Raw genomic sequence first — 12,813 nt, 5'->3', positions numbered from 1 at the left:
ATTCGGGCTATCGGTAACTACTTTTCTGCAATACTGTTTAGAGAACATTCTTTCTCCGGAGCGCCAGAGACGTTTGCGAGAAGAGTGGTACAATTCTGGGACTGTCTGCCAACAGGAGGACCAGTGTGCCAGGCTCTCCTGACTAATGCCTGTCAGATTTATCACCAAGTGGCCCATGTCACTCACACATACTCATTTAATAAACTTTGCTTTCGTAGTCGGTAAAAGTAATTCAATAGAATTATGATAATATACACACAAACATTATGTTTAGGATTAGGCATAACAAATCATATAGTAAATTATAAGCTATAACTTGAAAAAATATTACAGGTTAACCAGGTCAGATTTTGTACAAAAATCACCATAAAGTGAGTCTACCTTTATGGAGACACTATTCACAAGTTGAAAATAAAATAGTTTTAATTAAACTTTGTTAAAGTGTTATCAATTGCTGTCGTTACATAGAAAGTGAAACCACACAGACATTACAGATAGAAATGCTGTTAAATTGTAGTTGAAGTTCCCTACTGCTCTCCACTTTATTTTTTAACTTTATTTATTTATTAGACATATGGATGTTTTGTCTGCATGTCTGTGTGCCACATGCACGCCTTGGAGGCCAGAAGAGGGTTTTGGATCCCTTTGGGACTGGAGTTTCAGACAGTTGTGGGCCATCGTGTGGGTGCTGGGAATTGAACTGAGGTCCCCTGGAAGAACAGTCAGTTCTCCGGACTGTTGAGCTGTCTCTCTAGCCCCTATGCATTATTTTTTGAGATGAGGTCTCTAATTGAACCTGAAGCTTGTATATGTGGTCAGGTTAGCTGGCCAATGAGCTTCAGGGATCTACCACCCCTTCTGTACGTGGCACTGGGAGTACAATCACCCACCATCATGCCCAGGGTTTAAGATGGGTTCTGGGCCTCTGAACTCAGGTCCTTGCGCATATGTGGCAAGCGATTTACCAACTAAGCCATCTCTCCAGCCCCAGGTCCTAAGCTCTTGAGGAGTTCCGGGAGTTATTTGGATGTGGATGGTAGAATAAATTCTCTCCTTTGAAGTGGTATATAAATGAACTCCAACCAACCCTGCTAGTAAAGGCAGCTAGCTACTCAAGTATCTCAGAGGATGGAGCACGCGGTTGCTGCTTAGAAGAATGGTGGAAGAGAATTTTGACCTCTCTCTCTGTCTTTCTGTCTCTGTCTCTGTCTCTGTCTCTGTCTCTCTCTGTGTGTGTGTGTGTGTGTGTGTGTGTGTGTGTGTGTGTGTGTGCGTGTGTGTATACAATGCTTGTACAGGTGCCCATGGATATCACAAAAGAGATTCAGATCCTCAAGTTGGCAATTGTGAGAGCCACACAACCTAGGTGCTGGACACTGAGCTCAGGTCCTCTCCAAGAGTACACACTCTTAACCTCTGGGCCATCTCTCCAGCACTTTCTATAGAAAGACATGTATTTAACATGTCTTGGAGCCAGGAAGTGAATTTTGTCGCTGTCTAACATAGGAGGCACCTTGTGCCACAAGAGGTGAGTAGGCCCTGGACAGACAGCCGGGCAGTGGGATGAGCATCCAGAATTCCACACTGAGAGGCTCTGATCCCACTAGCCCTGAAGAAGCATTTGGCAGTGTGCATCTGTACAAGGTGGTCTCAAAGCACAGCTGGATCTAGGGACATCTGCAAAGACTGGAAGAAATAATTTTCCTTATTAGGGGAGATGCCTGTTAGTAACAGGAGGAGATAAATACTAGAACTGAGATCTTCATAAAAGAATTATGTGCAGAGCTCCCAAAGTGATCCACACATTGTTACAATGCATACGTTGCACAAGAAAGGGCTGAGTTGCTGGTTGTCACGCTGTATTTGAATATACACTATCCCACATAGGCTCATGCAGTTCACCACTAAGTCCCCAGTTTTTTGGTGCTGTTTGGGAAAGTCACAGAACTTTTGGGTGGAGCCTTGCTGGAGGAAGTGTGTCACTGGGGGTGGGTTTTCAGGTTTTACAACCTGGCCCAACTTGCTGTTCTTTCTCTCTGTGTCCTGTGTGTGGGTGAAATATGATCTGCCAGCCTTACACCCCTGCTACCATACCGTACCCCCCATGATGAACTGTACCCACTGGGATTATAAACCAAATAATCCATTCTTCCCAAAGTCGCTTTTTGCAATGGTGTTCTGTTGCAGCTGCCTTCCACCAATTCTTAAGGCAACAGAGACTCAGTTCATCATCTGACTCCAAAAAGGGTAGTGATTTTTATATATGTTAGATAATAGCAAAAGACAATACAAAAACTCTACAAAGATGATTATGTCCATTTTTTAGAGCCCCATGAGAATGAACATTGGCTACTGGTAGTTAGAAAACTTACAAGGGGAAGCAGAAGCTTGGGTTACAATTTTCATATCACTGCAGGGCAGTTTCACAGATGTCAGGAAAACACTGAGGAGAGATGCCGTCCAGACCCACCACACCGTGAACTTGAGCGCCAGTCTGGTTGGGCGGGGTGTTTGCTTCCTGTTTCTGGTAACTGACAATGCGATAGGCAGACTCACAGGTAAGCAACCCCCCCTGCTCCTGCTTCCTTGAATGTGCTGGGAACTCTGAGGCCTGGTCTCTGTGGAAGTTGCTGGGAGCTCTTTGGTGAAAAGCCCCCTTTCCCTGGTTTTTATTCTCCCCCTTCTCACTGGGGGGACATGGACAGGGAGGCTTATGGACTTGCTCTGTGGATGCTGCTTGCTGTGTCTAATGGGTCTCCAGGCCATAGTCTCTGAGGTATAAACAAGTAGGAAGGCCAAGGAGAGGAGGAAGGTGGCATTCTCGCTCGGTGGGTGGAGGGGCTGCTCAAGGTTCCTGAGTCTGTCTCTTCAAGAGAGAAAGAGATTGTTTCTTGGCTTTAGGCTCAGATGCAGTGTAGACCTGAGTACAGACACAAAGACTCTTCTGCTTGGGCCTGTGGAGGCACAATTGATGCTCAGCTTGCTCGTCTGGTGATACTGTTAAGGCTTGGGATCATTTAATGGTGGCTGAGGCTGGAACCATCTGGTACAGACAGATCCCCTAAGCCTTCTTGGTAGACTTTCCCCAAGGCGTGGGAGGAAGACAGAAGATTCAGTGACAGATTACCTTGCTCTTGTTGGGATTTGACCTGAAGGTATCCCAGCAAATCCATAGCCTCGCTACAGACATCTTGGAGTTGAGAAACCTTTTTATAAGGCAAGGACCGACGCCATGCCTGGGAAACATTGATAGCATCCCTGGAGCCAGTGTGGAAGGCATGCTGGCCCATACCCTTGCCACGGGTGACGTTGTGAATCCAGGTTTGGAGATGCGGCAAGAATTTCAACCCCACAAATTCGTATAGCCTGGAGGTCTGGGCCAGAGGTGCCTGAACCAGGTCCTCATACCTCAGGAGCAGGAAGCGCTGCTGCAGGGCTTTGGGCAGGGCTTGGATGGCCTTGACTATGTCCACATGGCTTTTGCAGATGATCTGCATGACATAATAGGGGTGGTCTGTCTCCTTGATCATTTTCAAATGTTCTCCCAGCACCATACGACTGTCAATCATGAGGTCTCCTCTGGTGTGTTCCCGAGATCGGAACACAGCCCGGGGGTCTCGGACCAGGTGCACGACATGCAGGTTGAGGGAAGGGTCTGTGAGCAGTGGGTAAAGGGCCTGCAGGTTGAAGAAACGCACCTCCTTGAGTACCACATGACTGTGAGAGCTGCAGGCCTTCTCCACCTTATCAAAGGGCTGCTGAGCACAGAGCATCCTGCAATTGTTAGGTGAGCTGATCTGGTCACTAGAGAAGAAGTCACAAACAGGTGACGAGCACAGGGCCCGGCTTTGCTCCCACTGGAAGAGGCTAGACTGTTTTCGGGGGCCTGGCTTCATGTAGGCATCAAAGACACTCATGTCACACAGGAAGACGGAACGCAAAAGGTCCCGAGTTGCCATCTGCAGCTTCCAGGCGGTGCTGGTGGTGAAACTCATCCACACATGCCAGGCAGGCTCCATCAGGTAGAAGACATCTGGGTGCTGCCCAAAAATCTGCCCCACAAAAGAGGATCCTGACCGCCAGGAAGACAGGACCAGCACGTGCACAGGCCTCCTGGGCTCTTCGTTCTGGAACAATCCTCCATGGCTGGACACATGGAAGAAGAGAGCTATGACTACCATCTGAGAAACCAGGAACAGTAGCAGCTTCCCTCTCTTAGGCAGTATCATCCTGTGGAAGTAGAAGACCTTTAAGGGGCAAGCAGAGGGATGGGGCTGAGTTAGGCTATGGTAGCGTCTGCCTTCTGGCTTTTCCTGGACCCCCTCCAAAGAACAATGTAAAAATTTGGAAACTTTGTGCAAGCACTTGTCCAAATCCCTCTGCAGAGTAATTCTGGTTTCTTGTTCTAATTGGATCACTGTGTTCTGTATTTTACAGTCTTTAAAACTTCCCCTCTGGTCTTTCTTGTCTGTTGAACTATCAAGAATATCCCAACTCAATATATTCAATCAATATAAGGGACACTGCCACACCCCATACCTTCTGCACCCCTGACTGAGAGTGGCCTGAAGGCAAAGCTGTCTGTCTGACCAAGTCCTGCATGAATGCCTTTGGTTTTCCCAAAACCAAGAGAAGTGAGACACTCAGCCGTGGGGCACTCCTTACCGGTTCCTTCATGTGAAGGAGAGTCTCACAAAACCATTCCTCATCCCTCCCCCATTTTGATGATGCCTGGGACCTTCCTACTGCAATCTCCTGAGGGTTAGGGATGTAGGCTGTCAAACTGACTGGCTTTAGAGTGTTCTCCTTAGCGGCACAGCTATGCATCACATCTGACATCAGGTTCCTCTGGCTTAGCCTCATCCCATGGGACCAAGAACATGGGGGAGCTACTCCACAGCTAACTTTGTGTCTATGTAGGAGATAAATGACCTGAACCCATTTCAGCAGAAACATGGTCTCCTTAAAGTTGGCTCTATAGACGTGTGGTGAGCCAGCCCAGGAGCTGTGTTAGAGACACCCGTGGCTGTTCGGTGGGAGGGCTTCAGCTTGGGAAATGCCTGGCTGCTTTGAAAACCTACTCAGGACTACTCAGCATGGCTGGGCAAGTTGTACTGCACAATACCAGAGAATGTCACCTCATCAAGAATTCAGATGCTCATTATACCAAGTGATAGTAGAAGAAGGTGTTGGGGGGGTGTTCCAGGAGCTGTATATTCAATATTTAAAGAACATGTTTCATTTGTAATTTACATAAAAACTAATGAAGACTGGTGGGACTTCCGACTTTACTCTTTTCACAATAAGGGCTTATTTCATATGAAAAGACCTTCACATGGGGCCCTTGGTAGGTCAACCGCAATGGATGGCCTCACATCCCTGAGTCCACAAATTAGATTTGGTGGGTTATTAAAAAAAAAAAAAAAGGACATGAAATTTGGGGCATGGGGGATGGGTAAGGAGGTGTGAATAAACCTGAGAAAAGCTGGGGAGGATTGTACGGATGTATGAAATTCTCAAAGAACTAAGAAAATATATTAAAAACCATATAATAATAGAAAGTACATATTTCAATGCAGAGAGAAGGAGAGAAAAAGAGTGTAAACCGAAGTCAACAAGAGGGCTTAGCAACTAACAGTACTTGCTGATAAACCTGAGTGTGATTCCCAGGATCAATATGGTGGAAGGAGAAAACTGGCCACTGCAAGTCGTCTTCTGATTTCCATGGGTGCATGTGCACGTATACACTCACATGCATATGCACGCATGCACACGCACACACACATAATTTCAAATAGTCTGGTACCGAGTGCCATGCTGGTGTATCCACCTAGATAGTTTCTAAAAATTATTTGTTTTTGTTTTATGTGTGTGAGTGTTGGCTTGTAAACCACATGCATACACACCCTTGGAGACCGGAAGAGGGTGTTGGATGCCTGGGGACTAGAGTTACAGATGGTTGCTAGCCATGACATGACATGAGCATGGCCATATCAAGGACCCCAATGTCTCAGACCCATGGAAATGGCAAAAGCTTCCTCTGGTCCTAGTATGAGTGTTGACAGCATGTACAGAAAGCATCAGCCCTCATCTGGGATGTTTACAGCCAGAGACTGCTCTCCTACAGAGACCCCCCCCAACTGAAACCTGCTAACCCCTGTCCCTTGTGTAGTACACAGTAAACGTGCCGAGTTTGGGGCTGTGTTGTGAGTGTCCTCCATCAGGGTGAGCACAGCCCACCCATCCCCAGCTTTTCTATGTCATTTCCTCATTCCCATGTCACCCCAATCACGTTTCCAGGACTGAGCTGTGTAGGGAGCAACAGTAGAGTACCTGTCTAGCATGTGCAAGGCCCTGAGTGCTAATGAAAACTTAAGTGCAGTTGGAACGACTTCGATTTCGATCTCTAAAATATGGTTTACTTCCCAGAACCTAAAACCACCCCAAAAGACAGTCTTAACTGAGGAATTGTGTCGATCGGTTTGGCCTGTGTGCGTATCTGTGGGGAGCTGTCTTAATTGTTAAGGTGGAGCATCCACACTGAACGTGAGCACCATTCCTCTGTGATTCCCCTGCAATAACGGACTGTAACCCGGACCCGAGAGCCAGGCAAACCCTTTCCGCTCCTAAATTGTTTTGCACGGGGTATTCTGTCACAGAGGCGGAAACAACACTAGAACAGGATAATTTGTCTGTGTTCGTAATTCTAGGAGGCTCTTGCCCTCTTACAAGGCTCCCCTTTTCAAAGGTTTTAAGTTTTCGTTTTTTTGTAATTTTGAGGTAGGTTGGCCTGGTTCCTACTGTGTAGCCCAAGATAGCCCTAAACTCCTGGTGATTCTTCTGCCTCAGCCTCCTAAGTGCTGGAATCATAGGAATGAGCTACTAAGCCCAGCTTTTTAAATATTTATATTTATTAGCATATTTTAAATATACAAAATAGTGAGTTTCACAAGTTGTTTCTAGACACATATATGATACGCTTGGATAATATTCACCCCTAGTACCCTCTCCTACCCTCCATCACCCACTGACCCTCTCGTCCTCTGTCACCCACTGGCCCTCTCGTCCTCTGTCACCCACTGGCCCTCTCGTCCTCTGTCACCCACTGGCCCTCTCGTCCTCTGTCACCCACTGATGTTCTCAGTCTAGCTATCTTTCACTTTCACAGCCTAAAACATATTTTTAGGACTCACTGAGTTTAATTAGATTTGTTTGGATAGGAATGGGGGTGTGTGTGAATATGATTAAATACATTAGATACATATAAAATTGTCAAAGGATAAAAACAAAAACAAAACAAAACAAAAAAAGCCAAATGTTCAGACTGTCTACTCAAATGGGGTGTTTTTAATAGGAAATTTTCACATGGTTCAAATTGTTTTGAAAAGACTTGTTCTCGTGGACATGAAGTCCATAGAGTAGGAACTGAAACCGTGGCTTTCTTAAGAGCCTCTACGCAGGAGGGGGAAGCTACAGGAGCACTTGCTGGGAGACCCAGGTCTCTGACTTGTGGAAGACAAGCAGTTGGTTCTGTAGGGGAAGTTAGGACATTCTTAGAGCTATCTGTAGGCCGGTGTAAGCGGCACAGCTTCAAGTAGATCACAGCGTTGCTCTAGAGGAAAGAAAACGTAAGACTTTTCCTAGTGACTTGGTGAACTCGTCCCAGTTTCTAAGAGTCAGTATTGATCTTGTCATTGGTACACAGTGAAAACTCTACCTCCAAACCTGCTTATCAGGTTATCAGCTCTCTGCTACACAACAATGGTTCATTTTATTGTGTCATTTCAGCTGCAATTTATACACACAAGGGGATTTAAATGTTTATAAACCCTGAACAATTTCCTTCCCTCTTAAAAAGAGAAACATAGTAAGGTAACCCTCCCTACCCAGAACGCTTGGCTTTTTTTTTTCCTTCTCATCATCATGTCTTGGGGGATACAGAACACAAAGCATCTCCTTGTTTCTTTTTACTACACAGAATTCTATTGTCTGGACACACAACAATTTATCTGGGGTGTTCCCAAGCTCCCCTTATTTCTAAGACTCCAGTCTTCTTCTTGTCTACACACTTGTAAGATTAAATCCCCAGAAGTGAAATGTTGAGTCAAAAAGTGTGTGCGCGTGTGTGTGTGTGTGTGTGTATGTGTGTGTGTTTATGTGTGTATGTGTGTGTGCATGTGTGTGTATGTGTGTGTGTTTATGTGTGTGCGTGTGTGTGCATGTGTGTGTATGTGTGTGTGTATGTGCGTGTGTGTGTGTGTGTATGTGTGTGTGTGTATGTATGTGTGTGTGTGTGTGTGTGTGTGTGTGTGTGTGCGTGTGTGTGTGTGGCAGCCGTAGCCAGGCAGCCTTCATGCTGCCTGTGAACATGGAGGAAGGTATTGAAGAGTGGGCTTGGGAGAAGGAGGCAGCCACGGAGGGGATTCTTGGAGTCTGTAACTTGCCTCCTCAAGAGGTACGACATGCTTTGCCAGCTCTCAGGCTTCCCTTGGAAGTCCCCTTGAACATTCTGGAAGTGTGTCATAGCGTGTCATAACCCTCACCAGAGTTCGTGTGCCAGTGCCCCCCATCTCTCCCATTCATGCTTTTCCTCTGGATGTACCAAAAGCACCAACCGAGGACCAGCCTTTTTTTTCTGTTTTTTTTTTTTTTTTTTTTTTTGTGTGTGTGTGTGTGTGTGTTTATGCATATGTGTGGCTATTTGTGTGAGGACCACTGTAAAACCTGGTGCCATTTAATTCTTCATATAGCATACACCTTCCTTCCTTCCCCGCCCCCCTCTCTCCCAAATCCCCAGGCCCCATGCCCAGAGCCTTCCTCTGCCTCTCTTTGAGTTCCTGTTCCCCCCTCGGTTTCTTCCGCCTCCATCCTCAGAGTCAGCCTTTGAATCTTCCCAACCTGTCTTGTTGCTGAGGAGCCTGGCGACATTTAGAGGACGGCCACTCTTCCTCCAAGAGACTACCCAGAGGCCCCTTTTTCCCCTAAAGAATTCTATCTCGCTGGGCAGTGGTAGCGCACGCCTTTCATCCCAGCACTTGGGAGGTAGAGCCAGGTGATCTCTTGAGTTTGAGGTCAGCCTGGGCTACAGAGCAAGATCCAGGACAGGCACCAAAGCTATACAGAGAAACCCTGTCTCGAAAAACCAAACAACAACAACAACAACAACAAATACTCTTCCTTGCCTCCCAAATGTCCACTAGCCTCCCTCCCACTGTGCAGGGCACAGCTGCAGACGTCCCATTGAGAAGCCACTACTGAAGAGGCAGCCATGTCTCAGCTTTCTCATGTTGTGTATCGCTTCCACATCTGATTAGGACTCCCTAAGCCTCCTGAATCAACCAAGATAGTCGGGGAACAAGGAAGAGTCACATTGTTCAAAAGCAGAAGCCGAAACCCCTTTGAGCTTTATTTGAGACAGGGTTTCCTGTGGCTCAGACTGGCCTCCGAACTGGTCATGTAGCCGAGAATGATCTTGAACTTCTGATCCTCCTACCCCCACCTCTTCCAGATTACAAGTGTGCACAAAATGTCACAGCGGTAGGTGCCTATCATCAGCTTGGGAATGAGAAGGAAACTTATGAGAATGTTCAGGTCTTGAGAACCATCAACAGAGGGGTATTGGTGAGGAGGAAGGCATCGGGGTTGGGGGCCTCCTCCAGCATCCTGACGACAGGTGCCTGGATTACAGATCCTCCCCAGCCAATCAGGAGCAAGCTTTTAGAAGCACAATGGGAAATCCTGACCAAGATCAACTAAACAAACCAACCCCTTGATACCAGTCTAAGAGGCCAGCATCCTAAAGACTGGAATCACTTTAGTTTCTCTCGTGAAATGATGCCCCTAAAAGCAGAAGTTAGAGGTGGTGGGAAAGAGCTTTTCACAAACAGGAAGAACGGGGGTGGGCTGGGGACACTGGCCTCATCACAAACAGCCAATAGACCTGGGGAACTCTTGGGGTTAAGCTCCCAGATAAAAGTGACCACAAAACAAACTTGTTTCAGACAGTGTCTCCCACTGCATCCAAAGCTGGTCCCCAAACTCACAGCAATCCTCCTGCTTTTGCCTCCCAAGTGCCAGGATTACATGCTTAGCTACCGCACTCCAAAGAACAAACTTGACCAGCCTGATGTTGTCCTGAGTGCCCATGGACAGTGCTGGGCGCACAGCCCAGGAAATGCCTGTCCACGAGTGTCTGATTGAACCAGTTTCTGCGGGGACAGTCTTGACACTTGAGGTGTTCTTGTTGACTCAAGGAGAGTGGGGCAAGATGTTTTTATTTTATACATATCAAATTATTCCAGGCCCAGTGAAACAGATTACCTAAGGCCATTTGAGGCAGAGGTCTCCTCCACCTCAGCTGGTATGCTGGCTCCATAGACACCCTTATATTCCACATCTACAGTACACCCTGAACTTCTAGACCCCCTCAAGGGGGCAGTTATAAAATACAATCCAATTAGACACAGTTGGACATTCAAAGCAGTGCCGGCCACTTCCCTGTTTTCAAAATTTACCTCTTCTGTATGTAGTGTGTATGTCACATCCTGTGTGTGGAGGTCAGAGGACACCTGTGGAAACTGATTTGCTCTTTCTACCAAGTGGGTCTCCGGAATGGAATTAAGAGCACCAGACTTCTCGGCAAGGACCCTTACCCACTGACCTATCTCACTGGCCCCACTTCCCTGTTTTTCAAAAGGAACCACTGACATTTGATTGATTGTCTAGGTGCAATAGCTCTGCTCATCTGATCTAATTCATGGCCACACTCCACTCTGCCCGAGCCACACAAAACCTACAGCTTCCTTCTCTTATCGCCCATCCAGCAGAGAACAGGAGGGAAGCCGGCCTCTGGAGGGTCAGATACACTGGGGCTACAATACAACAGTCCTACCCACATTTGAGGTCCTTTTCTCATCCTTTATGGATGGGGCTGGTGGGGTAGGGCTTCTGGGAAGTAGCTTGAGTTTCCAGAAGATTCCTTTGGAGATTCAGAGTCCGATTCACCCCCCCTCTTCCCCTAACTCTCTTCCTTCAGTCATCAGAATCCCCAGCTTAGATGTCAGATGGTATCTGATACTCTGATCCTGCAGCCGTGGGACAATGCCCTTCATGGTAGCTGCACCCTGAGGAACTCTCTTCTTACCTTGTTAATGGCTTGGGCTTCCCCTGTGAGACTCAGCTTCACTGCCTGCCAGGCAGAGCACCGTTCCTCCTCTGACTCACGAACTCCCCCACCGCTTCCTCCTCCTCCTCCTCCTCCTCCTCCTCCTCCTCCTCCTCCTCCTCCTGGCATTTTTCTTACCCACCCCTCTGACTGTCTCTCTCCCTTATGTTGAGACAACAACCCACCTTGCAAGACAGGCTCCAGGCAGGCTCTGGCTCCCCCAAAACTGTGGCTTGAGCAGCTTGAATATCTTGAGGGTGGAGGGGTGAGGGGTGGAGGGGTGGAGGGGTAGAGGGGTGGAGGGTGAAGGGGTGAGGAGCTGCACTCCAGGTAGGCTAAGCTGAGGGGGATGACAGATGACCCTGGAATGTCCACTCTTCTCAGGCAGCCAGAAGGATGCCTTCTTAAGGCATCAAGGAGGAGGAGACCCCTGGAGCACCAGATGAGGGCTGAAGGGGTGTTACCAGACAGCTAGGCAGCAGAAGGCCCTGAAGATTTTGTAAGCCTCCCTCCCGCCTGCATTTTACTCTTATCTCTAAGGAGGCCGTATAAAGATTATTTTCCTGCATCACACCTGTTCCTCTACTCCACCCTAGGGGAGGTAACATTTCTTAGCGCCTATGTCATGTCCAACAACTTCACCTCCACGGGAGAGCTAACAAATATGTTCCAGTCTGGGAGAAGATAGATTCACCAGTGTTTGGTTTAATTAAAGGGTGAAGAATTCTCCTTTACTACAAAAAGCAAGTTATTGAAAAGCGTAGCTTCTTATTGGCTGTGTGTCCGTGGCAAGTCACAGACCCACTCTGGGCTTCTTCATCTGGCTGTCAACAGTCTAAATCAATAGATACATATGGAAAAATGTAAACTTCCATGGAGTACGGAAGCCGAGTTCTGACAGGAATATCAACATAAATAAGGATGACAATGCCTGCCTTACATATTGTGAATGTCAGGATTAGTGTACACAAATCCCCTTGTCCAATTTTATAATAGTAATAAAGGTTTCAGAGTGTTAGTTATGGAGACTCCAGAGATGGTTCAGTGGTTAGGAGCACATGCTGCTCTTGCAGAGGGTCCTTCCTAGCTCAGTTCTAGCAGCCACAGCTGCTGTAATTACAGCTCCAGGGGACCTGAAGCCACTGGCCTCTGTAGGCACTTGGCACCCATATACACATACTCACACACACAACAAGCACACACACACATACCCACACAACACACACACACACACACACACACACACACACACACACACACACACACCTATAAATAAATCTTGAAAGCGTGTTAGCTATTATTTCATAATGACTGTACCTCTTCTTAATAGCTGCTGAGCTATTTTTCAGGCTTCACAAAAGAGCAAGCAGGCAGTGTGGGAGTGAGTCACACCCAGGTCTGGCATATTCCCATCAGCGGTGTCTCCGAAGGCCTTATCGTTATACAAATGACAAGAACCTGTGGAGGCTCCGAGTATTGATTTCAGCTGTGTCCCTCCCCGCTTCCTGCTTCCTCCTGGCGCAGAGCAGACAAATTTCTCTTCATCCGCGTGGCTGTTCCGAGATGGAAGCTGAAGAACCAGCAATGTGCAGCTGTGTACTGCTCCTGTTCTCAGTTTCGGGGTGGTCCTCACTGAGTGGCAAAGAATT

At 47.3% G+C, this 12,813-nt stretch overlaps 1 protein-coding gene across 1 annotated transcript; it reads right to left on the bottom strand.

Moving 5' to 3' along the window:
• Window positions 1-328: 328 nt before the first annotated feature.
• Chst4 (carbohydrate sulfotransferase 4) lies at window positions 329-11,203 on the bottom strand. The gene is made up of 2 exons (XM_052728007.1): window positions 11,144-11,203; window positions 329-4,247 (listed from the first exon to the last, which is right to left on the bottom strand). The coding sequence occupies exon 2, from the start codon at window positions 4,227-4,229 to the stop codon at window positions 3,018-3,020; it is 1,212 nt and encodes a 403-aa protein (XP_052583967.1). The 5' UTR covers window positions 4,230-4,247; window positions 11,144-11,203; the 3' UTR covers window positions 329-3,017.
• Between the last annotated feature and the right edge of the window lie 1,610 nt (window positions 11,204-12,813).

Source organism: Peromyscus californicus, unplaced genomic scaffold (assembly GCF_007827085.1).
Source record: "Peromyscus californicus insignis strain IS unplaced genomic scaffold, ASM782708v3 Scaffold_8__1_contigs__length_139910024, whole genome shotgun sequence".
Lineage (NCBI taxonomy): Eukaryota > Metazoa > Chordata > Mammalia > Rodentia > Cricetidae > Peromyscus > Peromyscus californicus.
Note: the sequence above shows the minus strand (reverse complement) of the source record. Positions and strands in the feature narration are given on the sequence as shown.

Excerpts from the sequence above, each read along its gene's own strand:
- Chst4 (XM_052728007.1), bottom strand. The coding sequence starts at position 4,229 with ATGATACTGCCTAAGAGAGGGAAGCTGCTACTGTTCCTGGTTTCTCAG.